Below are 24,371 nucleotides of genomic sequence, written 5' to 3'. Positions count from 1 at the left end.
AGCGCCCGGAGGAAACCCATGCAACCACAGGGAGAATGCGCAAACTCCCACAGACACAGGCCCAAATCCATGTATCTGCACAGCTAGCAGTGCTAGTCACCGAGGCGTTGCGGTGCCCGTCTACCGGTCCAGGATCAAGCACACACACCGACACGAAGTACTAGGCCACTCCCGGAACCTCCAGGAGCAGCCCACGCACGACCCACCGTGTGCATGCCCCTCGTTTGACAACGAGGTGGACCTCCACCTGCGGAGTGAAAAGACAAAAACGTTAATCACAAGCCTGCCTTTCCGGTGTCTCCCGAGGTTCTAACCCTTATTCAATAACCCCTACCATAACCCTCCATCCTCGTTTCACTCATGTGCCTATCTAACTGAACCTTAAACGAGTCCAACGTTCCCGCCTCCACCACCCCACTCGGTAGCGCGTTCCATACCCCCACTACTCTCTGCGTAAAGAACCTTCCTCTCATATCCAAATTATACCTCTCCCCCCTCACCCTTAAATCATGTCCTCTTGTATTCGTAACCAATCTAGGGAGCAGTCTCTCACTATTGACCCTGTCTATTCCCTTCAGTATCTTATATACCTCTATCATGTCACCCCTCAATCTCCGTCTTTCCAAAGAGAACAGTCCCAGTTTCTCCATCCTTTCCTCGTAACCCAACCCCTCCATGCCAGGCAACATCCTGGTAAACCTCCTCTGCACCCTTTCCAGAGCCTCCCCGTCCTTCCGGTAGTAAGGTGACCAGAACTGGACGCAGTACTCCAAATGCGGTCTAACCAACGTTCTATACAACTGAAGCATTAGACGGCAGCTTTTAGACTCTATACCTCTTCCTATAAAGGCTAGCATTCCATAAGCCTTCCTGACAACATTCTCCACTTGTGTCACAACCTTCATGGATTTGTGAACCTGCACTCCCAGGTCCCTCTGTGTTTCTATACTCCTAATTTGTCTACCTTTAATCACATAGCTCCTCTCTACATTATTCCTTCCAAAATGCATCACCTCGCATTTGTCAGGATTAAATTCCATCTGCCACCTATCTGCCCAATGCACCAACCTATGTATATCCTGTTGTATCACCTGACAATCCACTTCAGTACCAGCCAACCCTGCCATCTTGGTGTCATCAGCAAACTTGCTGATCACACCACCTACGCTCTCTTCCAAGTCATTTATGTAGACTACAAAGAGGAGAGGTCCCAGTACCGAGCCCTGCGGCACACCACTTGTCACTGGCCTCCAGCTGGACAAAGTCCCCTCCACAACTACCCTCTGTCTCCTATTGCCCAGCCAGTCCTCAATCCACCTAGCTACCTGACCCCGTATCCCATGCGCCTTAACCTTTTCTACCAGCCTACCATGAGGGACTTTGTCAAACGCCTTACTGAAATCCATATAGATGACATCAACGGCTTGCCCATCGTCAACCGTTTTTGTCACCTCCTCAAAGAATTCCACCAGATTCGTAAGGCAAGACCTCCCTCTAACAAAGCCATGTTGCGTATCCCCAATCAGACCGCAACGCTCCAAATGCTCATACATCCTACCCCTAAGTACTTTTTCCATTAATTTCCCTACCACCGATGTCAAACTCACTGGCCTATAATTCCCAGGGTTATCCCTACTACCTTTTTTGAACAGCGGTACCACATTTGCCACCCTCCAGTCTTCTGGGACCTCACCTGTGTCCAAAGAAGAGACAAAGATTTGCGCCAGAGGCCCAGCAATTTCATCTTTCACCTCCCTAAACAGCCTGGGATAAATACCATCTGGCCCCGGAGCTTTATCCGTCCTTACGCTACCTAAAAGCCCTAGCACTTCCTCCCTCGTAATAGATATTTCCTGCAGCTGATCCTCAGCTCCCTCTAACAGACCGCACGATTCCGAACCCCTCTCCTTCGTGAATACCGACGCAAAGTATTCATTCAGGAGCTCCCCCATTCCCTCCGACTCAATATATAACTCCCCGCTTTTGTCCCTAAGAGGACCAATTTTCCCTCTAACTACTCTCTTGCTCCTAATATAGGAATAAAATGCCTTTGGATTCTCCTTAATCCTACCAGCCAAAGCCATTTCATGCCCTCTCTTCTCCCTTCTAATTCCCCTTTTTAGCTCCCTCCTACTCTCTCTATATTCCTCCAGCGCACTCTCCGTACCCAGTCGTTTCGACCTAACATACGCCTCCCTCTTCTTCCTGACCAAGTCTTCGATACCCCCTGTAATCCACGGCTCTTTAATCCTACCTTTCCCATCCTTCCTCTTAACCGGAACATACCTCCCCTGCAACCATTTCATTTTGCCTTTAAAAGCCTCCCACTTGCCAACCGTGGACTTGCCAGCTAACAGTCCTTCCCAATCAGTGTCCTGCAGCTCCCTCCTAATCCTGCTATAGCTCGCCTTTCCCCAGTTCAGCACACTCCCGTTCGGCCGGCACTCGTCCCTTTCCATTTTTATCCTAAAGTAGACGGACTTGTGGTCACTATTAGCCACATGTTCACCTACCTCTACCTCTCCCACCTGCCCCGGCTCATTACCCAACACTAAATCCAGTATAGCCTCTCCCCTAGTCGGACTAGTTGCATACTGCTCTAGAGACCCTTCCAAAACACATTTCACAAACTCCTCTCCCTCCGTACCCCCAGCTCTAGGCCCCCTCCAATTCACTCCAGGAAGATTAAAGTCACCCACTACAACCACCCTATTCTTCCTGCACCTATCCAAAATGCCCCTGCAAATACCTTCCTCCACTGACCTCGGGCTGTTGGGTGGTCTATAGTACACCCCTAGCAATGTAATCTCTCCCTTTTTATTCCTCAACTCCACCCACAGCGACTCAATCCCTATCTCTTCCATATTGTCCTCCCTCTGCACTACTGTGATGTTTTCCTTTACCAACAGTGCCACCCCTCCACCTCTCTTCAACCCTCTTCTGTCACACCTAAAACACTTGTACCCAGGAACATTCAGCTGCCAGTCCTGCCCTTCCCTTAACCATGTCTCTGTTACAGCCACCACATCTAACTGCCTCACACACATCAAGTTTGAGCACAAGAATTCATAAGATGTCAGTCGAAAACTGAACACAGATGCAGATTTGCAATTGCCATCAGTATGCAAAAACTGGGCACTCTGCAGCAGATTGTTAGTGCAAAGGCATCGTGTGCAGGAACTGTAGCTAAAAAGGGCCACATTGAATGTGCCTTTTGAAAAAGAAACAAGTTTCAGGCCAGAATTCCAAAAAACCAAAAGCTGAATGCATCAAAAGAAATGCTGAATAAGGGAGAAAGTATTGATATGATACAAAAAGAGCATGAAAAAGGACTTGCGATGCAGTCTAAAGATGAACCATCATTAAACAAATTGGCTATTGCTGGTACAGCAAACTGGTACTGGATGAACAGCTGGCAAAAATAGAAGTGGACATTAGAGCTGCAGTTTCATTGATACCGGAAGCTGTTTACGAAGAAAAACTTCAAAACCCTACAATACCCCTGTGCATTGACACTTCACCCCTTAGGCAGTGCCAGAGGGCCCAGGCTGGCACAGCCAAGGTGGCAATGCCCATGTGGCACTCCCCAGCACCCAATCCTCTGGGGGACATTGATTGCCCCCCTTCACTCCAACAGGGTCAGGCTGCCAGCGCCCCACAAGTGGGGAATTATACTAACGTGAAATATTCCTGGAGAGCAGGAGAGGCTAGCGGGCCTGGGACTGAAATCTCCGGGCCCACTAATGGTATTAAAATTGTATGGAGATGCTAATTTAAATAAATTAAGCTGCTGGGCCAATTTCTAGCGTGGAGCTGATGGCACTGAATATCTGGCTGCCGGAGACTATGGAGACCATAGTGCCCAGTGGACAGCCTGCAAAATGGCTGCTGCTAGAGTCTCCTGTGAGAATTGCCCCATAATTTTAGGTAGAAGGTTCAGTTTGCCCAGACCTTAGCTGAAACCATTGTGGCATTTCCCCTTCTTCCACAGTACCTATGCAATGCAATGCTGCACAATGTTTAAATTGATGCCATGTAAACCAGAAGACATCATTCAACTTTCTTGTAGTGTCCAGGTCAAGTTTCAGAACAAAATCTGATCTTTTCACTTACCCAAATGTAAATCCCTTGATTCAATATTGAATTAGGAATTGATCTAATTAGTTTTTGAATACATTAATACTTATTGCACTAAGTGGCAGTATATTCCATCAATTGATTATTAAGCATGAAGAAGTTGCCTTTGTAGGGCAGTTTTGTGCGATTTTTAATGCTACCCTTTGGTTCCTCAAGTTTGGTCCTGCACATTAAATTTGAACCATTATGAGGTAATGGAGTGAATGGAGACATTCACTCCATTGGCTTATAATGGTTCAAGTCCAATCTAACCAGTGGGGAGAAATCTGGCAGTATAACATTCATAAACCATCATGCTTCCAGTTGCATTATCTTGCATTGAGTCTTGAGGAGTCTATTACATTTTATATTTTTAGTAACCTCATTCCAGCAGCTTTAGTTAGTTTTGATGTTGTTTAAGCACTCTTAACAATGACTACAGGATAACAGATAGCAAGAAATGAATCAAAATTGTTAATTCAATTGAGACTATTGATGATGTTTCCTATTTATCATTGGCAAAATTCTCCAGCTTCTAAGTTATCCTGAAACTTTACTACCATCCATTTGTTATGGGGCAAGAAATGTGATTGAAAGATTCTTCAAACAAGTTATTTTGAGTTGTGTACCAGTAGTAAACAAAAGAAAAATAGATGGAAGTTCTATAACCAGAATCTGGCCCCAAAGAGTGTTCCTCTTCTGGTAAACCCTCTTCTGCCAATGGGCCAGGAAGATCCAGCCCAATGTTTCAAGTTGATGAAATTTCATCAGAACTGGAAAACTGGAGATGTAACATAGTGCAGAGGTGAACATGTGTTCGGTGCATACTGACATCACATTGGAGGTGGCACGGTGAAGGAAGAGCTACTGAAATTGAAGGCTGGTGGGATGCAAGGTGAAGACAAAGAGTGTATTGTGTTTCTTGGAGGGAAGAAATGGGTGGGAACAAACGTAAAAGGAAATGTGATGGTCACAGTCAAGGACCCTGTAAACTATACTGCAGAGGAATCCTCAACTGAGAAGAATGGAAGATTGGTTCCAAATGTGGCAGGAAAACTTGCACGTTTGACAGACCATCCAAAGATACGTTGACTTTTGGCAGGAGTTTCTTGTCCTGAATCCTGACCATATTGAAGCACTGATATGGAAGATGGCATCATTTGAACAATTGTGATGGGATGGAGAATTGGGCCCTTGCAGGCAAACAGGGTTAGACAGGGTAGATTCAGAAAGAATGGTGGGGCAGTCCAGAACTAGGGGTCAGAGTTTGAGGATAAGGAGTAGACCTTTTAGGACTGAGGTGAGGAGAAATTTCTTCACCCAGAGGGTGGTGGAAGTATGGAACTCACTACCACAGTAAGCAGTTGAGGTCAAAATGTTGTCTGATTTCAAGAAAAAATTAGAGATAGATTTTGGGGCGAAAGGGATCAAGGGATATGGGGAAAGGGGAGATCAGGATATTGAATTTGATGATCAACTATGACAAAAATGAATAGAGGTGCAGGCTCGAAGGGCCAAATGGCCTACTCCTGCTTTTAGTTTCTATGTATCTATGAAATGTGGTGGCAAGAAGGGAAGTCAAGATAGCTGTGGCAGTCAGCAAGTTTTTTGTGAATAACTTATCCTCAGAAATGGGAATAGTGAAATCAGAGAACAGAAATGAAAAATTTGAGCTGGACAATGGGAATGTTGCAGAAGGATGAATATTGGAAGCCAAATTGATGGGATTTTCCATTTGAGGAAATGGCAGCACTATGGTACAATATGGTAGGGGCTGCATGGTGGCAAAGTGGTTAGCACTGCTGCCTCACAGCACCAGGGACCTGGGTTCGATTCCCAGTTTGGGTCACTGTCTGTGTGGAGTCTGCACGTTCTCCGTGTCTGCATGGGTTTCTTCTAGATACTCCAGTTTCCTCCCACAGTCCAAAAATGTGCTGGTTAGGTGCATTGGCCATGTTAAATTCCCCCTCAGTGTACCCAAACAGAGTGTGGCGCCTAGGGGATTTTCACAGTATCTTCATGGTAGTGTGAATGTAAGCCTACTTGTGATTCATAAATAAACTTTTACTTTAAACTGGAATGTGGAACTCCAAATGATATTGCTGGCATCAAATCTGATTGGCCTGCCTGCACACTTCACTGAAATATTCACGATGTACTCACTAAGTGAGTCAGGATTTGGGTCAGGAGTACTGCATGCGTTCTGCAGATGTCCTTTTGGAACTCACAAGGACTCAGCACCCCCAAAAACTAAATATTTATGTAAACACAAACTTTTAATAATACGATGAACTGTTACAGCAGTACTTCATGAAGAAGCCAATTAGTTTAATATTTTCTTTAGCTTTATATATTTCATGATATTCACTATGAAAACCCACATCCTAAACTAATTGGCAGTAAAAATAAAAACTTGCATCCCATTCTTCTAGCAAGAGAACATGGGGATGTACACTGTCCTCATTTAGAAACAAAATATTCTGGATTCAGCATAAGCAACTTAATGGGGAGCTGTGTTGCCTGGCATCCTGTACGTCAGTCAGTATTTTAGTTTAGTTGCAATCTGCGCCCCCCCCCCCCACCCCCACCCTGCCCCTTCCCCCTCCCCAACCCCCTCCACACTTAAATCTCAGTGTGATCTTGCAACAGGCTGGCTTTTTCAGATGCTCCCCCTTTGGTTCCACTAATCAGTGAAGATGGATGGACAAAGATAAGACTGTCTGTGAAGCAAGCAAATATCTCAGCTACTGTGACAGTCACACACCAAAGTGAAACACGAAAGTAGGCATTTCCAAACTGCAACTATTAGACCATAAGATAGAGGAGTGGAATTAGGCCATTTAGTCCATCGAGTCTGCTCCAACATGCAATCATGGCTGATAAATTTCTCAACCCCTTTCTCCCACCTTTTTCCCTTTGATCCCTTCACCAATCAAGCACCAACCTCTCACAGTCTTAAACACACTCAATGACCTGGCTTCAACAGCTTTGTGGCGATGAATTCCATTGATTCACCACCCTCTGGCCGAAGAAATTCCTCCTCATCCCTATTTTAAAGAGTCATCCCTTTATTCTGAGGCTGTACCCGTGGATCCTAGTCTCTCTACTCATGGAAACATCATCCCCATGTCCACTTTATCTAGGCCTTACATTATTCTGTAAGTTTCAATGTGATCCCTCCCTCATCCTTCTACACGCCATTGAATACAGAGTCCTCAAATGCTCCTCATTGGTGTAACCCATGACCATTTAGAACCTTCAGTCCTATGTCCTGAAAAATTCAAGCTGGTTTTCCAGAATGAAACACAGTCTACTGTTTGTACTGAACTATTTTCACCTTGTAGCTTCACCAGGTTTTCTTTTATTTGCAGTTTTCATGAATGCAGCAATACCAATTGCAGCAGTCCTCACAGTAAGTATCTGGTATTTAATTTACTCCAACAAGATGATATATTTCCTTTGTAAATATTAGCCTTGTATACTGAAATTATTGATATGTTAACAATAGAGAAATACTGAGAGGCGGATAGATAGAATTTTCTAAGTGATTGATTTCTAAACATTTTTTCAGAAGCTATGACTCTGATTATTTAATTCGCTGATCTATTCCGCAAGTGGCCCACCCATTTTGTGTATTCCCCTGAGGACCGATGAAAATAGATGAGGCTAGTTTATCTATAATTGCCATGTGTCTTATGTCCTGAATGTTACATCTGAATTTGCTGATGTATTTCCTTTTAAATTCCCAGTGGTCCTCTGGTGTAGTGAGTCCTATGATCTGGCAAATAACAGTAAATGACCAAGACCTCAAAATCACTCCCGCAGTTTCTTCATTGCTGGTATTGGTCAATTGGCAGCACGCATATTTAAATGAACCTCACTGAATTTATGTACCATAATTAATAATGGTCACAGCTACCCAGAAAAAGTAGGAAGTAGTTGCCAGCCTTGGAAAAATTAGTTCATGTTCGAGAAAGCCTAAACGTTCCTTGCAATCGAGGTCAAGATGAGCAGTTCTGCTGCTTCTGGACCCACCAAGGAAAGTAGAAATCTTAAATAAAAGATCTGTTCAGCTTCTCAAAACCCTTCCCAGTGACTTGTCATCTGTGTGATGGTCGATGAATATTATTAGCTCCCTGTGAGCAAACATGATTTAGGGACTTACAGGCTTTGGCCTGGCCATTTAGCTGCCTGTACAGAAATATTTAGTAGCATATTGGAAAAGTGAGATCCAGGCAGCTGTCTGGCGAATAAGTAACTGAGGCATTTTTAAAGTCTGCCTGCCTGGTTTTCATTGGATGGTTATAATTAAAATCTCTGGTTAAAATGTTCAAAACAAGACAGGCTGAGTGTTGCTTGTTTAGTTTTCTGAGTGTGATTGCTTTGCAAATCTAATTTCAAATGTATTTTTACTCGCTCATGCTGAGATGATTTCAATTATGTTTTCTAATTTTCCCAAAAGACCTTTGTTGTTCACACTCACCTCTACGAGAATGCAGATCTCTCGCCAGCAGTGGCTTTCGCCTCACTCTCCCTCTTCCACATCCTGGTCACACCCCTCTTCCTGCTCTCCAGTGTGGTCCGTTCTACTGTCAAAGCTTTAATGAGGTAAAATTCTGTTCAAAGACCATGTTTGCCCTTTTGGTTCACTTAATGCTGTCACAGTGCATAGGTGCTAAAATTGAGAGAATAGCGAGAGCAGTTAGTGCACTTCTGTGATGCCTGAAACATCAAAGAGTCAGAGGTTTAAAGTTTACTTATTAGTGTCATAGGTAGGCTTACGTTCGCCACTGCAGTGAAGTTACTATGTAAATTCCCTAGTCGCCACACTCTGGCATCTGTTCAGGTACACAGAGGGAGAATTTATCGTAGCCAATGCACCTAACCATGGGAGGTAAATACAAGTCAGCTCTCAACACAACTCCTTGAGATCCATCGCCATAAATGACCCACCAGGCTCACTATTTTCATTCCAGGGAGACAGGGGAGGGATTGAGTGAAAAACTACTGGTGCCGGGAATAGGACCAGGAATCCTGGGATCTTGTCCCATTCCCGCCCTTTTAAAAGGCTGTCGGAGTCATCCTGACTCCATGCAAATCCAGCCCGATGAGACAATGGGATCTGCCAACTAGCAATAGGTAATTGGTTTTATAGTGCGGTGCTTTCCAAACTTTTTCCCGGTGGATCCACACTTTAATGCCTCAGACTATGTGTGACGCCAGAGTAAAACTTCTGGATTGGATGCAAGAGTTTTTGAGCATGCAAGGAGACTTCTCTGTCAAGTGGGGCCTCACATTCTGAAATGAATCCAAATCCACAACAGCCATGGCTGCAACTGAGCAAAATCTCGTCTGAGGTCGTGACTCACAATTTGGGAAACCCTGTTACAGTGTAATCATTTATGTCTTCATCAGGTCAGGTAGCTAGTGCAGGAGACAGCTGGAATAATGACTCAGGAATCTTATGAGGCTATGGACCCAAAGCAGCTGTCCCCAGCCAATCCTCAGTTCTGCCAGGGCCTTTGGTAGATAAGTAGCACCAAGAGTGAGAGGCAAAACTAGGGCTGGAGAGGCTCAAGGACTCCTTGAATCTCTTGGGTGTGGTGGTAGGAGGGGCCAGCAAGCGGGTAGATCAGAGTATTCTAGCTACCCTGTACCAGAAAGATTTCACTAAATAGAAGATTTTTTTAAAAAAAACCTTGGCCTTGTCTTCCAGTCAGCCCCACCAGCCATGGGTTGAATGTTGATTCCCACACAATGCAGGACTCACCGTGATATAATGTTAAAATCACTACTGAGCCACAAATTTCTGCATTTAAGCATGCCCCTAGCTAACTACAGCAAGTGCCATGGTTGACTTAAGAGTCAAACAAATGTTACGAGACAAGAGTGGACCTCTGACTGGTAAATGAACCCAACTCAGTCTTAACCCCTCTGAAACGCCATTATTGCTGGGTGAGGGCAGGGTTGGGGAGGAGAAAGCGCTTAGAATGGATAGAAACTAGAAAGAAAACAGGTCAGAAATAATTTGGCTTAACCTTTATAATCAGTTATTCTATAATTCCTATACAAAAGCATTGACGGCATCAATGGGGGTGGGGAGAGAAATGTCTCGGAGGAGCTGCTGAGCTGAGCAGGCAGCTGAACTGATATGCAGATGCTGCAAGGGAAATCAGTGTGGGTTTCTGTTTCACGGTGCAGTGAGTGTTGCTAAAAGATGCACATTTCAACATTATTGCACATGCCAGTGAGAGCAAAAACAAAAAGTCAAAATGTATTTTGTAAACTTTAACCAATAATGTGAAATGTATTCCTGAGATAAAACTGGGTTAGGCCAACCGAAAAGCCTCTTTTCACCCATCGCAATTAATTCAATAACCTGTTATTAAGCACTACGCATCAGGAAAATGCATATTTTTGCAACATAAGGGAATGGGGTCATTGTCTGTGGACTTCTCATAGAATTCTACAGTGCAGAAGGAGGCCATTTGGCCCATTGAGTCTGCACCAACCACAAACCCACTCAGGCCCTATCCCTATAACCCCATGCATTTACCTTAGTAAATGAGTACAAGTCCCCTTAACTTGTACTCAACACATTGTCTAAGAGAAAACAAAACAATATTTGTAAAAGAGTTTGAAATATTTCTCACATCAAGATTGAGCTATTTTATCGGTTATCATTACACGGATAAGTGCACTGTCACATGATTTCCCAGAGTTGATTGACATGCTACCATAAGTCACTATATCTTTTGTTCAGTGTGCAGAAACTAAGCGAATTCTTCTCGAGTGAAGAAATTGGAGAGGATCACAGCAGGGTTGTGGTGCAGCTGAACAGCGAAAATAATAGCAAGTACCAGACTGTAGTGAGTATGAGTTGATATTTCTGCAATGCAGCTAGCCAGCTCCTCAGTGCTACCCACCTCCTTCACATCATTCCTGCCCCTTCACAGTCTGCCATGTAATGAAGTGACGCAGTAACTGGAAGTCCATCGTGTTCATTCCTCATGTTAACAGCATCCATCTTGCAATTCACAAGCTATAACAAATGTGTTTGTGGGATTCAAGCTACTTGTGTGTTTGTGTGTATTTATTTAATTAGCACTTCTCATGCTATGAACACTTACCCTTCCGTTTTCCACTCACTCCTGCACAGCCGCTTAAAGTTATTAACCGCAAACGGCCGAGCAAGGAGGAATGGCACAATTACGAACCTCTGTCCAGACAGCAGATAAGCGTCACAGAAGGAGATGATGTTTTTATAAAGGTGAAATAATTGTCAATTATATCTACCTCTACAACAGCTACTGTACTTGCCTTTATTTAATCTTTCTGAAGATGAGGATTGTCAGTTTTATAGTTTAGGTTTATTTGGTTTTACGATGCACTTTTATTTTTAAAAGAAAATATTGTTATTTTTATAATTGTGTTGGCTCTGTGAAGACCAAAAAGATGTAACTGTTGGATATGTGGTCTGATATAGCGGGCAGAATTCTCCATTTTTGAGACTAAGTTCAGCAGTGGTGGGCTCCGGCTGCACCTTTCCCATTGGCCACAATGGCAGGATCCCCGCGCCAGATTTTGCACTTGGAACTTCGTTAATTATACACAGGCGAGTTCCGCTCTGAATCTCTTGGTGGGCTGGCAGTTGATTCATTTGCCCATCATCAGCTCGTGGCTCCAATGGCCCAGACGACATATTTAAACAGCTGTCCAGCACACTCGTGTAACTCTCTCCAACCCACCTGTCTTCATCAGACTCGATGTGGGTATGCCGGCGTTGGACTGGCGTAAACGCAGTAAAAAGTCTGACAACACCAGGTTTTAGTCTAACCTATTTATTTGATAATATACTCGCAAGTTTTCGGGTTAGTTCTGGCCAGAACTCTCCATTCACCTGACGAAGGGGCTAACCCGAAAGCTTGCGAGTATATTATCAAATAAATAGGTTAGACTAAAACCTGGTGTTGTCAGACTTTTTACTGTGTTCATCAGACTCTGCAGGATGTCAGCAACACAGAGGGAACTGCCGAGCAGCCTCAAGAAGAACTCTGTTCCCTGAATCAACCAGCCTCCCCCCCACTCCACCCCCAGCACAACAAGTTCATCACCTGTGAGGCACTCATGCCCCACTTTGGACTTCTACCCGCCGCATCTCGGGTCTTTGTACATCCCCTTCCAGTGAGCAATGTGCAATCCCTTTGACTCCCTTGTTTGTCAGCTTTTCAGGCAGCTAAGTTAGAGTTCAGCTTTCCTCTCCTTGGTCTGTTCTCTGTCTTCCATTGTTCATCTTCTTCATCCACCTCTTTGCCTGTCTGCCTGCCATCATCAGCCCGTCACTCTCCTACCCCCAGCACAGCCCTCCTTTCACATTGTCTCCCTCTTCTCTTTGTCAGGCCACACTCTCCCCCATTCCGTCCTCACCTCAGACCCCACCCCCAGTTGAACTTAGGACATTTGACTGCATGAATCCACAGCACAATGGTGTCCAGAGAAAGAATGGTGTGTGGAACCAAGGGAAAGGAGACCCCAGTTACTCAGGAGGGTCCATGGGCCCAGCAGCACAGTGCTGTCCATGAAGACCAACTTGACATGGTGATGGAGACAGAAACTGGTCTGACCCGGCAGAGTGATGAGCGTCGTATCAGGAGCAATGCAACATTATGGCAGAAAGGCTTTGTTGCACACACCCCAAGTTCTCTTGCAAACTGAGGACCACCTTGTGCATGCCACTCTAATAATCGGGTTTAGACATACATAATGACAGGACTCTGCCGGCTAACTGAACATTCATGAGACGCAAATGAATGCAAATGGTATTCATGCCACCAGTCTGTGGGAAGATCAACTCATCAGTAACCCACCATCGGGAGAATGATATGCTAGTGGGGTTTCGACTTTTTGGCTCCTGCTAGATTTCCCGCTCTCACTTGCCATCAAACCTGCTGCAGGGCAGGATGGGAGAATTCTGTCCAGCGAATCAGGGCACAAATCCATCTGAATAAATGGAGTAGTGCTTCCTTTCAATGTAAAATGAATGATTTCTGTTAAAACTAGGTAACAAAATATGTTGGCAGCATTTTTAATTAAAGAAAATGAGCAGGCTTCTTCATGTCTGTGAATGGGTGGATGATTAGAGAAGTAATCAGCAGTAATTGAAAACATGACAGAAACATGACAAATGCTGAGTGACACCCACTGAAGACTGTTTGAGATCTACAGTAAAGTAGCTGCCCTGGCTGTAATACTATTGTGCTTTGGATCCAGAATCACCCTACCCTTCTACAAAACCTGACATACAGTAGTTTCTATTTTTGTCATGTTCATGAAATCATAGAATCCCGACAGTATAGAAGGAGGGCATTCAGCCCATCGAATCTGTACCAACCACAATCCCATCTAGTCCTTATTCCCATAATCTCACACATTTACCCTGCTAATAATTATAGGGTCAATTTAGCATGGCCAATCAACCTAACCCACACATCTTTGGACTGTGGGAGGAACTGGAGCACCCAGAGAAAACCCACGCAGACGTGTGGAGAAAGTGCAACCTCCACATAGACAGTAGCCTGAGGCCAGAATTGAACCTGGTCTCTCGCGCTGTGAGACGTCAGTGCTAACCACTGTGCCACCGTGCCACCCCATGTTTGTGTTTGTTTCTAGTTTAGGCCTGGGGAGTTTCTATTTTCAATTGTAGGCATCATGAAGGACAAAGAAGGTGCAAAATGCATAGGTATGTGACACTAACTATGTTTTTGACTGCTGCTGAATAGGTTGTTACTTTTTTCTGGATAAATAGGTTGCATAGACTATGTTCAGCAATAATTTATCTATCGATAAGGTAGGACTCTTTGCGATCACTGCAGTAACTCTGAGTTCAAAATATACCATGTCTTCCATTACTCTGAATCACATTGACTGACCATTCGTGTTTCATCCTTATTGTACTAGTGTTATCCACTTTATTGGTAGTGATTGAGGCATATATGTCAAAAATGTACATTTTTTGCAGCAGAATTCTGCATATCCTGCAATAGCTGAAACTGTAGATCGTATTATGGCAGAAATAATGGCCGAAATCGTTCTTTCATTCATGCTAGCAGGATTCTCTGGTCCCGCCGACAATACAACCCCATCCATGCATTTCCTAGTGGCATGGGGTGTCTTCAATGAGAAATCCCACTGAAAGCAGTGGGATGAGAGAATCCTGCTGCCAGCGAAACACTGTCGCCATCCAATGCCAAAAGGCAGGAAGGCCAAAGAATCTCACCCAGCGTGTTCTTTATTTGTCTTGACAATACAAAGGTGTTGGATGGTTCAATTACTCTTGTTATTCAAGTTGTAAAAAACAAATTCAAGTGGAATTCAAAAGGGGCCTTATGTCACACTTTAACAAACCATTGGAGTTATAACTAGCACAAAGGAAGATGGTTGTGGTTGTTGGATGTTGAACATCTCAGTCCCAGAACAATGTTGCAGGAGTTCTTCAGGGTAATGCCCTAGGCTGAACCATCTTCAGTTGCTTCATGAATGAACTTTGCTCCAGCAAAAGATCAGAAGTGTTCATGTTTGCTGAATATGTTATATTCAGTTCCAGCTGTAACTCCCCAGTTAATCAAGCTATTTCATGCACAAATGTAACAAAACCTGAGCAGGTCTGATCAATGTTACATTTATGCCACACAAGTTCCAGGCAATGACCATCTCCAGCAAGAGAGAGTCTAACTCTCCCTTGACATTCAATAGCATTGTCATCACCAAATCTCCACCATCAACTCCTAGATGTTATCATTGACCTGAAGTGTAACTGGTCCAGCCAAATAAATACTGTAGCAACTAGAGCAGGTCAGAAGTTGGATGTTCTGTAGTGTATAACCCATTCCCTGACAGACAAATATATACCATGACAATAAATGTCCTGGTAGGATGTAAAGAGCAGCAAATAGTTGAGGCCTCAGCATTGATGCCCGTGGCACTCCACAGTTACCATTTGCCAACCTGAAAATGATACATTTATTCTGACTCTTAGTCCTGTTAGCCAATTTTTTATCCAAGCTAATATGTTATCCCAAACATGATGAGCTCTTTTTTGTACCTTATCGAATACCTTTTGGAAATCCAATAGACTATCTCTATTGTTCTCCTTGATCCTACTTGCTTATTACATCTTCAAAGAACTTTCCTAAGTTTTTCAATCACAATTTCACTTTCATAAAATTATTTTGACTCTTCTCATTGTATTATGATTTTCTGAAATGTCCTGCTGCTACTTCCTTAATAATGGAGTCTGATATTTTTCCAGTGACTGACATTAGCCTAACTGGCCTACAGTTCCCTGCTTTCTTGAAATGCGGGCATTACATTTGTGGCTTAACAATCTGCTGGGACATTTTCAGAATCTAGGAAATTTTGGAAGATTACAGACAATGGATCCACCATCTCTGCAGTCATTTCTTTTAAGATCCTATAATGCCAGCTGTCAGATTTTGATGACTTGTCAATTCTTAGTCCCATTACCTTTGCTCGTTCTTTATCTATAGTGATAATGGTTTTCTTCATTCCTCTCTTTTGCCCCTTGGTTTATCTTGGAATGCGATTGGTGTCTTCTACCATGAAGGCAGAGGTTTTGCGGCGCAGTGGGTAGCAGGTTCAAGTCCTGTCCCAGAACTTGAGGGCCAAGGAAGGTGGTTCATAGCACAGTCAAACAGGCTGAGTGTGTCAACCTGTAAATCTTTCCAATGACTGGCATTAAGAACAGGAGAGATGCCTGTCAGCCAAGCTTTATGTGGAGTGGTATCTCTCTAACTGTAAGCTCCCAGCGGCAGACTATCAACTTGTTCCAGGAATTAATCAGTTTGGGAACAGATAAAGGTCTGCCTTAGTGCACCACTGGGTACAGAAAGAGAATTGGAATTGAAACCATGAAGGCAGATACAAAATGTTTGTTCAAAGTCTCTACATTTCCTGGTTTTGGATTATTAATCCCCCGTCTCCTCCTCTAAGGGACCAGCAGTCATTAAAAGACTGATTACTAATGGAGCAAAGAAACAACAAGCAGCAATGGAAACAGTTAGTAAATTTGTTTAGACATTAAGTTTAGTAATTTATAGAGAGTGGTGGTAAGATAGAAGAATACTAGGGATGGTGAATTTTGAGGTGATGAAAGATATGAGTGCGGTTTCACCATCTGAGGGCAAGGGAGAGTTGGAACAATGCAACAACAGAATGCGAAATTCTTGTCGCACAGAAAATTAAGATGGTTTTGGTTTTCCAGAAATTCAGCTAAGTCCCTTTTACCCATCACTCTCACACTTGTCAACCTACATAGGGGCTCCCAATCAAACAACACCAATGGGATGGATTTTCCGCTTTTGTTTTAGGGTACAGGAATGAAAGAGGGGGTGGAGAATAGTGCGGGAGTCCCAACATGGCTTTTACGCTGGTGGGAACTCCCCAGTCAATTGTCTCCCCCCCTTCCCCTACCAATGGTATAATGGGAAACCCAACTTTAAAAGTCAGGATTCCCATTTCCGTCCATTTACATACCATTATCAGGACTTTACGCCTGCTAGACTCCCACATTAAAGTGCCCATTTGCGTTGGCATGAGGGCACACTGATATGAATCATGACACGTCCCCCACAACATACACATAGTTCAAGTTTTACTCATTTACATCAGGCTGCCCTCCAATCATTTATGAGCTCTCCCTGCCCCTTTCATATTTTTTGGCACCGTGTTTACGAATACAGCAGGAGGCCGTAGTAGGGTTTGTAGAGCATGTAGCGATTGATGGGGTATAACGATGGTAGAGATTAGGATCAGGTCTAGGGGCTATGGGGGGCGGGGGAGAGGATACAGGAGCAATCCTCCCAAAAAAATTCAAAGTGTGGAACTCGTGTGAAAAACTGGAGTAAATCATGCTGGTTTTTTGAGTGGGAGTTCAGAGAAGAATCTCCCATACTCCGTGCAGGGCAGAGTGCACTACAATACATCCTGTTAAAAATCAGTGGATGGGCCTATCCCGCTGAAGAGAATATGCTGATCCGTCAGCGCTGAGATTGCCACATGCGCAGTGGCCCCTGTCTGCTGGTCTCCCCATTGCAGGCCAGTTCAATCGCTATCCAGCCCTGTAAACCCCCACAACACCAGCCCTCTCAACTATGCCCACCCCCACGGCCTGATCACTGGCCTTCCAAACATGCTCAGGCCATTCTCGATATACCCCCTGGCAGCCTCAGTCTCCCTCCTGCCTGTTCATTCCTCCCCCCTGTGATTCTCCCCCCACTCTGCAGTCTGACCCACCCAACAGGCCGACCCCACCCCCTCAACCCAGAGAGGAGCGGGGAGCTATTGTAAACCCTGCTGGAGTGAAACATTCCTGCTGGGGTGAGGGGAGGCTAGGAGGCAAAGAGATTTCAGTCCGGGTTTGGTATTAAAAATAGAAGCTGTATGCCTTAGGCAGCTCCGCGCCTATTTATAGTGCAGAGCTGACGGTGCTGGAAACCGATGCTGGGAGATACGCTCGGGGCCCGGTGCCTAGCGCGAACCTCTCTGGCCCCACGTAAATCTCCCGGTCTACTACACTAAAAAAATCAGTGCAGTGGAATGGAAGAATTACCCCAATGAAGATGGAAATGGAGGTGGGAGGAGGACAGAGGCTGGGATCAGGGAAGGAAAAGGCTGGAATGGGAGTTGGGGATTAATAATATTCACAGCTCCATATTCAGTTAAATATTTTTTAAACATTTGAAGTTTATCCTTTGGTAGCAGCCTGCGATGGTCCCATGGAGAACTGCCTCCAATTTGTAAACCTGATTTTCTTGAATACAGTGACACTGATGCTAGTGTAACTGCCCCTAGGGATGTTGATATTTCACAGAGCGCCTCAAACAGATGGTAAACCTCTTATTTGTATATCCAAAGGAAATAAAATCTGTTTCAGGCATTAGCCTTGGACACCCAGAACTATATATTACTTTGGAGACAGGAGTAAAGAGTGGAGGCTGTTTTGTGATCAGAAAACTAATAAGTGTAACTTTTCCAAAAACTGCAATATATCTTTGCATTTTATTTGTAGGTTTCTGCCCACACAGGCTGGCTTTATGTCGGGTAAGCTATCCTATAGCACAAGATGGCTGCCAGGATGGGCTGAGAGCAGCCAAGCCTTGGGGAGGTTGGGGGAGCGGGTATATGTGGAAGGCGTGGGAGAGGTCAATAAGGGCTGGTGGTAGTGGTCACATTGGGGGTCTCCAGTTGAGGAGTGGTTTGCAACTGAGTGGGAAGTCCAATCATTAAATTAAAATACAGGGGTCAAGATATGTGGGGGGGGGGGGGGGGGGGCGGTTGGGTAGATGGTGTGGTGAGGGGAGATGGCAGACTAATGAATCTGATTATGGGAGTTTTGGGCATGAAGATGATAGATGGTGGTTGTAGCAGGAGGTGCAATTGTGTGGTGGGAGGGGGGGTGGGTTTGTGTTGGCTGGTTGTCTAATGGAATCTGATTGCTAAAGTAGCTGGGCCTGGAGTAAATAGTGCTGCTTCACCTGGCCTACGAACAATATTGTAAAGATAATTTCCTCATTGAGGCCCATTTTTCCTCCTTTTGCCTGTCTGGTTTCCCTGTGCATCTTACAGTTCTATTGCAGCATTCCAAGAACACAAATGCTCCCACGTTCGGGTGGCACAGCTGAGGCTGCTGAGCCGTCAGTTCTCTGATTGGCTAGCAGCACCTGGGGGCTGGATGATGTCCTTAAAAGGGTGGCAGTCACTTAATTAACTGCCACCCATAAAATGAGAGTCTCGCTGCCCACCCGTGCGTGCCAGTGACACACATTTCCTCCCACCATCAGGACCTCCACACAAATGGTAAATTCCTGATCTATCTCAGCATGATGTGGGTTTGCCGGCGTTGGACTGGCGTAAACACAGTAAAACGTCTGACAACACCAGGTTTTAGTCCAACCGATTTATTTGATAATAGACTCACAAGCTTTCGGGGTTAGCCCCTTCGTCAGGTGAATGGAGAGTTCTGGCCTCAGACAGAGCATATAAAGCACAGACAGTTTAGAGATTACTATCTCAGCATATCATGGGCATGTAAGAATAGCTATTTAACAAGCCAATATGTCTCGTTGTTCCTGAAATAGTAATGCTAATGATCTCTGAAGTTGTAGAGCTAATTGTATTTCACAGCTTTTCATTTCTAATACATTTTTATGACACTGCAGGTGACAAATGGATTTTTTACCTGGACATCTGATGGAGCCCCAACTTTATCTAACATTGAAATCAAGATCCCTCATGGTAGGACAGTGAATGAATTAAATTAATAATGAATGAAAAATGTTTCAATAATAAACTGTTATCTTATTGATTGGGCTCATGAACTAATCAGTTGTCTTCCCTGTGGAGAGTTGCAGCTGCTGAAACCAGGAGTTGTGCTTTCCCTTCTGTTGAACCTGGTAATGCTATTACATAAGAACATAAGAAATAGGAGCAGGAGTAGGCCATCTAGCCCCTCGAGCCTGCCCCGCCATTCAATAAGATCATGGCTGATCTGACGTGACTCAGTTCCACATTCCCGCCTTCTCCCCATAACCCTTAATCCCCTTGCCTATCAAAAACCTATCTACCCACATCTTAAATATATTTAGCGAGGCAGCCTCCTCCACTTCAACGGGCAGAGAATTCCAGAGATTCACCACCCTTTGAGTGAAGAAGTTCCTCCCAACTCTGTCCTAAACCGCCCCCCCTTTATCTTGAGACTGTGCCCTCTAGTCCTACTGTCCTTTCTGAGCAGGAAGAGCCTCTCCACCTGTATTCTATCCATCCCATTCATCATCTTATACGTCTCAATGAGATCTCCCCTCATTCTTCTAAACTCTAACGAGTACAAGCCTAGTTTATTCAGCCTCTCCTCATAGCTCAACCCCCTCAACTCCGGTATCAGCCTAGTAAACCTCCTCTGCACTCCCTCCAAGGCCAAAATATCCTTGCGTAAGTGCGGTGACCAAAACTGCACACAGTACTCCGGCTGCGGCCTCACCAGTGCCCTGTACAGTTGCAGCAAGACCTCCCTACTTTTATATTCAATCCCCCTCGTTATGAAGGCCAGCGTCCCATTCGCCTTCCTGACCAACTGCTGCACCTGCAGGCTGGGTTTTTGCGACTCATGCACAAGGACCCCGAGGTCCCTCTGCACCGTAGCATGCTGCAGTTTTTTGCCATGTAAGTAGTAGTCCTTCCTACCATTATTCTTACCAAAGTGGACAACTTCACACTTGCCAACATTAAATTCCATTTGCCAGTTCCTGGCCCATTCGCCCAGCCTATCTAGATCCCTCTGCAGACTTTCCACACCCTCCGCACAATTTGCCGTTCCACCAATCTTGGTGTCATCAGCAAATTTCGACACCATACTCTTGGTTCCCTCCTCCAGATCATCTATATAAATCGTAAATAGCTGAGGCCCCAGCACCGATCCCTGGGGCACTCCACTAGTCACCAACCGCCAATCCGAATAGCACCCATTGACCCTCACTCTCTGCCTCCTATTTGACAGCCAATTCCCTATCCACACTAACACCCTACCCCCAACTCCATGCCCCCTAACCTTCTGTAACAACCTCTTGTGCGGCACCTTATCAAACGCCTTCTGAAACGCCTATTCAGCTGAGCATGTAGGAATGTCCAAATTTACATTGTGAGGTGCATTGATTTCTTGCAAATATAGGACAGATAGGAATCAGTTAACTCTCACGTTCACTGACATCTATGTCAACGCGATGAACCTCTATGATCGGTCTTCATTTACGGGTTCAGAAATGGAAACAGGGCTAACCATGATTTTAAAACTAGTTCAGTGCTTTTACAGCAGCATTTAACAATTCATTGACTGTAAGTATTTTATCATTATACCATTGGAGTCTGGTGCCTGCCAGATTCCAGCACACACCTCACATAGTAGCACACTGGACAAGGCTCAACAAATAAATCAAGATTCAAATATGATGGGTTTATTGCTTTACAATGTTTCCAAGTGGCCTTAGTGGGGTGGGTGAGACATTGCAGCTGCTGAAAGAACAGAAATAGACCCCATCTCAAAATGATAACTTTGTAAAAATAAATTTTAAAAATACATTATCGGGCACCGGATGTGGACCAAGATAGCTAAAAGGCTCACAACTCCATATTGTGATGGGTTGGTGAATGGTACAGTTGGAAAGCCAGGTACCTCACACCCATACATAGCAGCAGATGTTTGAAATTTAGCCTCTTTAGGCTGATGGGCACCCATGGTGGGCTCATAATAATCAACTGCTTACTGGTCCCATGCTTTGGTGTTCTAACGCTGACTTTAATACATTGGTGGCGTCAGTGCTAGAACACACAGGCAGGCATGTTTTTGTTTATTCATTCATGGAATATCAGCCTTGCTGGAGCAATCAGAATTTATTGCCCAGCCTTCATTGTCCTTGAGATGTTGGTGGTGAGCTGCCTTCTGAACCAAAGTGGCCCTTGTTCTCATAGGTGGTGGGGATCACAACTTCAGAGGGTCCTATCAAATAAGCCTGCATTTCTTAAGAATGGTACAGTCTGTAGCAATGGTGGGCCATTGTTGGAGGGAATAAATGCTTAAGGTAGTGGATGAGCTGCCAGTCAAACAATTCACTTTGTCCTGTAAGGTATTGAGTTTCTAGAGTGTTGGAGTTGCACTCATCCAGGTAAATGGAGTGTATTGCATCAGAAGTCCTGTGTAACTGCTCGGATTGCATCGGTAGGTGATTTTTGTGGCAGCTGTAATTCTTACTACTGAAGAGATTTGAAGAAGAAAAGTTCTGCTTGAACAACCTTTTGGAATTTGTTGAGAAGGCAACAAGGAGAAAGCAAGGGTAGAGTTGTAAATTTCCAAAAGACTTTCAGTAAAGTCCAACATCATGAACAAATGAATGAAGTTAGAGTATTTGGAGTGAGGAGACAATTAGCAGAACGGATAGCTGGCTGCTGGAAACAGAAAGCAGAGGGTTGTGGTTTCCTCTTGAGAGCGTTTCTCCCCTCCCACTGCTCCCTTTTCCAGCAGCTTGTCTTGATTCATGTCACCTCGCTTTGCTCATTCTCCAAGTCACGCTGTATCCTGAGGGAAATGGTGACCAGTGTACCCATCCACAGAGTGACTGATTTGTGCAGAAATTTTGAAGTCAGCAAATATCCTAACGTTGCCTCATCACTGCCTTTAGAGTATGGCAAAGTTAAGCAGCTATAAGGCACAGTAGACACTTGCAAAATTTAAGCAAGAACTAATAGAAATCAGCCAACAGCTAACCTGTAAATAGTTGATAATCACTTTAAATAGACACCTAAACAGTCCTTCCTGCTGAATGTCTGCACAGCTGTGCAAAGTTAAGCTAGAGCATGAGCTCTAACATAGCACTGTCATATTAAATCAGCATCTGTTGATTCTATATGCTTCCCGCAGATATTCATTGCATGTGCATTAACATGGTGCAGCTCACCTCAGAAGTGTGTGTCTGCACTACCAACTCCAATCAGTGGGTACTACTGATATAAATTTCACATTGTATGTTTGTTTATCCAGCTTTCAATATCTACTATAATTGTATCCGTAAGAGGTAAGGACTTGCTGCTGAAGCACCATTCAATAGGTTACACAGCATTTCATTGCTAATGTAAGGAATATGGTGGCTATGAATGCCCACTTTTATAGTAAGCAATAATGGATACTATAAAATTTAAGTAAAGTTTGTGTCATATGTCTCCTTAACAATGACTCACCCTGGAGCTTTTTAGTTGCCTAACAAGTAACTAAAGGAAGTCCTCCTTTAAGGGAGGTAATCAGGATTTCTTTGGAGTCAAGATAGTTGTAAGATAGCACAATTGGTGAAAGAGTATTAATGTTTCAATTATTCAAACTTCCATGGCAGAACTAGATAGTTCCAAAAACTAGATAGCTCCTGTTTGTTCCAGAATACTACTTAACACTGACCAGGCAACATGGCTCACCAATGGCCAATAGGAATTTTTCCATGTGGTTTCAGATAACCTTGTAACATACTGCCCAAATAAGAGGGAGTCATAATTACCTATATGTACAGTAGGAAACTCCCCATGTGTAAGTTATATGATTGTAGAAAGTTAATCTCCAGAACTAAGCCTATGTTTTGCCAACCTAGGCTTCAGCTTTCTGCTGGGATAATGAGACAAAGGTTTGTGCTATATCTAGGCAAATAGAAATTGTACCTACATAGTTTTTGAAACAACTCAGTTTTCAAATCTTTAAAATTAATGGTGGGTTACTGCTTGTTTTAGATCAAAATAAAATGTTTGTGGCCAAATTGGGATTTAGGGAAGGGAAAACTGTTAAACTGATCTCTGAAGACCATTATGGATGCCATTGTCCTATTAATCTTGAAGTGAACTACTTAAACACTGAGACATGTATTTTTTGTCCAGGTCGCCCGAATAAAACCTGTGTTGATGTTAGAGGTAGCTTTGAGCCTAAACATTCTGGTGCGTATCTTCTGATACGCCGATAGTACCATTCTTGAATGACATTTGATCAATTGGAAATGCCACTGCTGTGTTATTTAACATGTTTATAAATGGGACGGTGTTTAGGTGCAGGGTTACATTTTGTAGCTCATATTCAAATATCACAAGATACTTATGAATGATGATGGCCATTCAATATTTTCCAACACATCCATCCAGAAAAATCCTACACTGCCCCAAAGCTGTCTGTAGTTGCTTCTTAAATTACTCTGGGAATCTTACCTCCACCACATTGCCCAGAAGTCGATTGCAAATGTTAAGAATTCTTTATGTGGGGGAACCTTCTGACGATGGTCGCAAAATTACATTTTACTCATTTGGGCCTGTGTTACACTCAAAGTTTAATTTATATGTCATCCAATGCCTTAGCCACATGTAGATGACTGAGAATCCAGAAGTGAATGATCGCATTCATGATTCATAATTTTTAAACAATTGGTAATAGAGAAGTTCATACCAGCCACACTGAATGGAAAGAAGAGCAGTCTTCATGGTGAGCTTGACGAGTGGGAGTAATCACTCCAGGCCAGCAGAAGAAAGCAAATTCAATAAATAACCAGTAGCTCCAATAGAACATTGCACAGCAATGGACAAGCGGCATCCTCATGAAAGGAGAGTAGGGAAGCATCTGCTGCATTTTGTTAACATTTTTACCAATCAGCCTAAGGCAGTCAAAG

At 44.0% G+C, this 24,371-nt stretch overlaps 1 protein-coding gene across 4 annotated transcripts in view; it reads left to right on the top strand.

The window, feature by feature from the left end:
• The window catches only part of abcc8 (ATP-binding cassette, sub-family C (CFTR/MRP), member 8), a 251,996-nt gene that overhangs the window by 141,577 nt on the left and 86,048 nt on the right, over positions 1–24,371 (top strand). For all 4 annotated transcript variants that reach the window (XM_080190274.1, XM_080190276.1, XM_080190275.1 and 1 more), the window contains exons 12-16: positions 7,488–7,528; positions 8,579–8,724; positions 10,880–10,985; positions 11,276–11,386; positions 19,353–19,428. In XM_080190274.1, the coding sequence (XP_080046400.1) occupies positions 7,488–7,528; positions 8,579–8,724; positions 10,880–10,985; positions 11,276–11,386; positions 19,353–19,428 (480 nt within the window). The remainder of the gene's footprint in view (positions 1–7,487; positions 7,529–8,578; positions 8,725–10,879; positions 10,986–11,275; positions 11,387–19,352; positions 19,429–24,371) is intronic.

This window comes from Carcharhinus amblyrhynchos, chromosome 6 (genome assembly GCF_965287045.1).
Source record: "Carcharhinus amblyrhynchos chromosome 6, sCarAmb.v2.hapA, whole genome shotgun sequence".
NCBI lineage: Eukaryota > Metazoa > Chordata > Chondrichthyes > Carcharhiniformes > Carcharhinidae > Carcharhinus > Carcharhinus amblyrhynchos.
The sequence above is the reverse complement of the archived record's forward strand: the minus strand, read 5'-3'. Positions and strand labels throughout refer to the sequence as shown.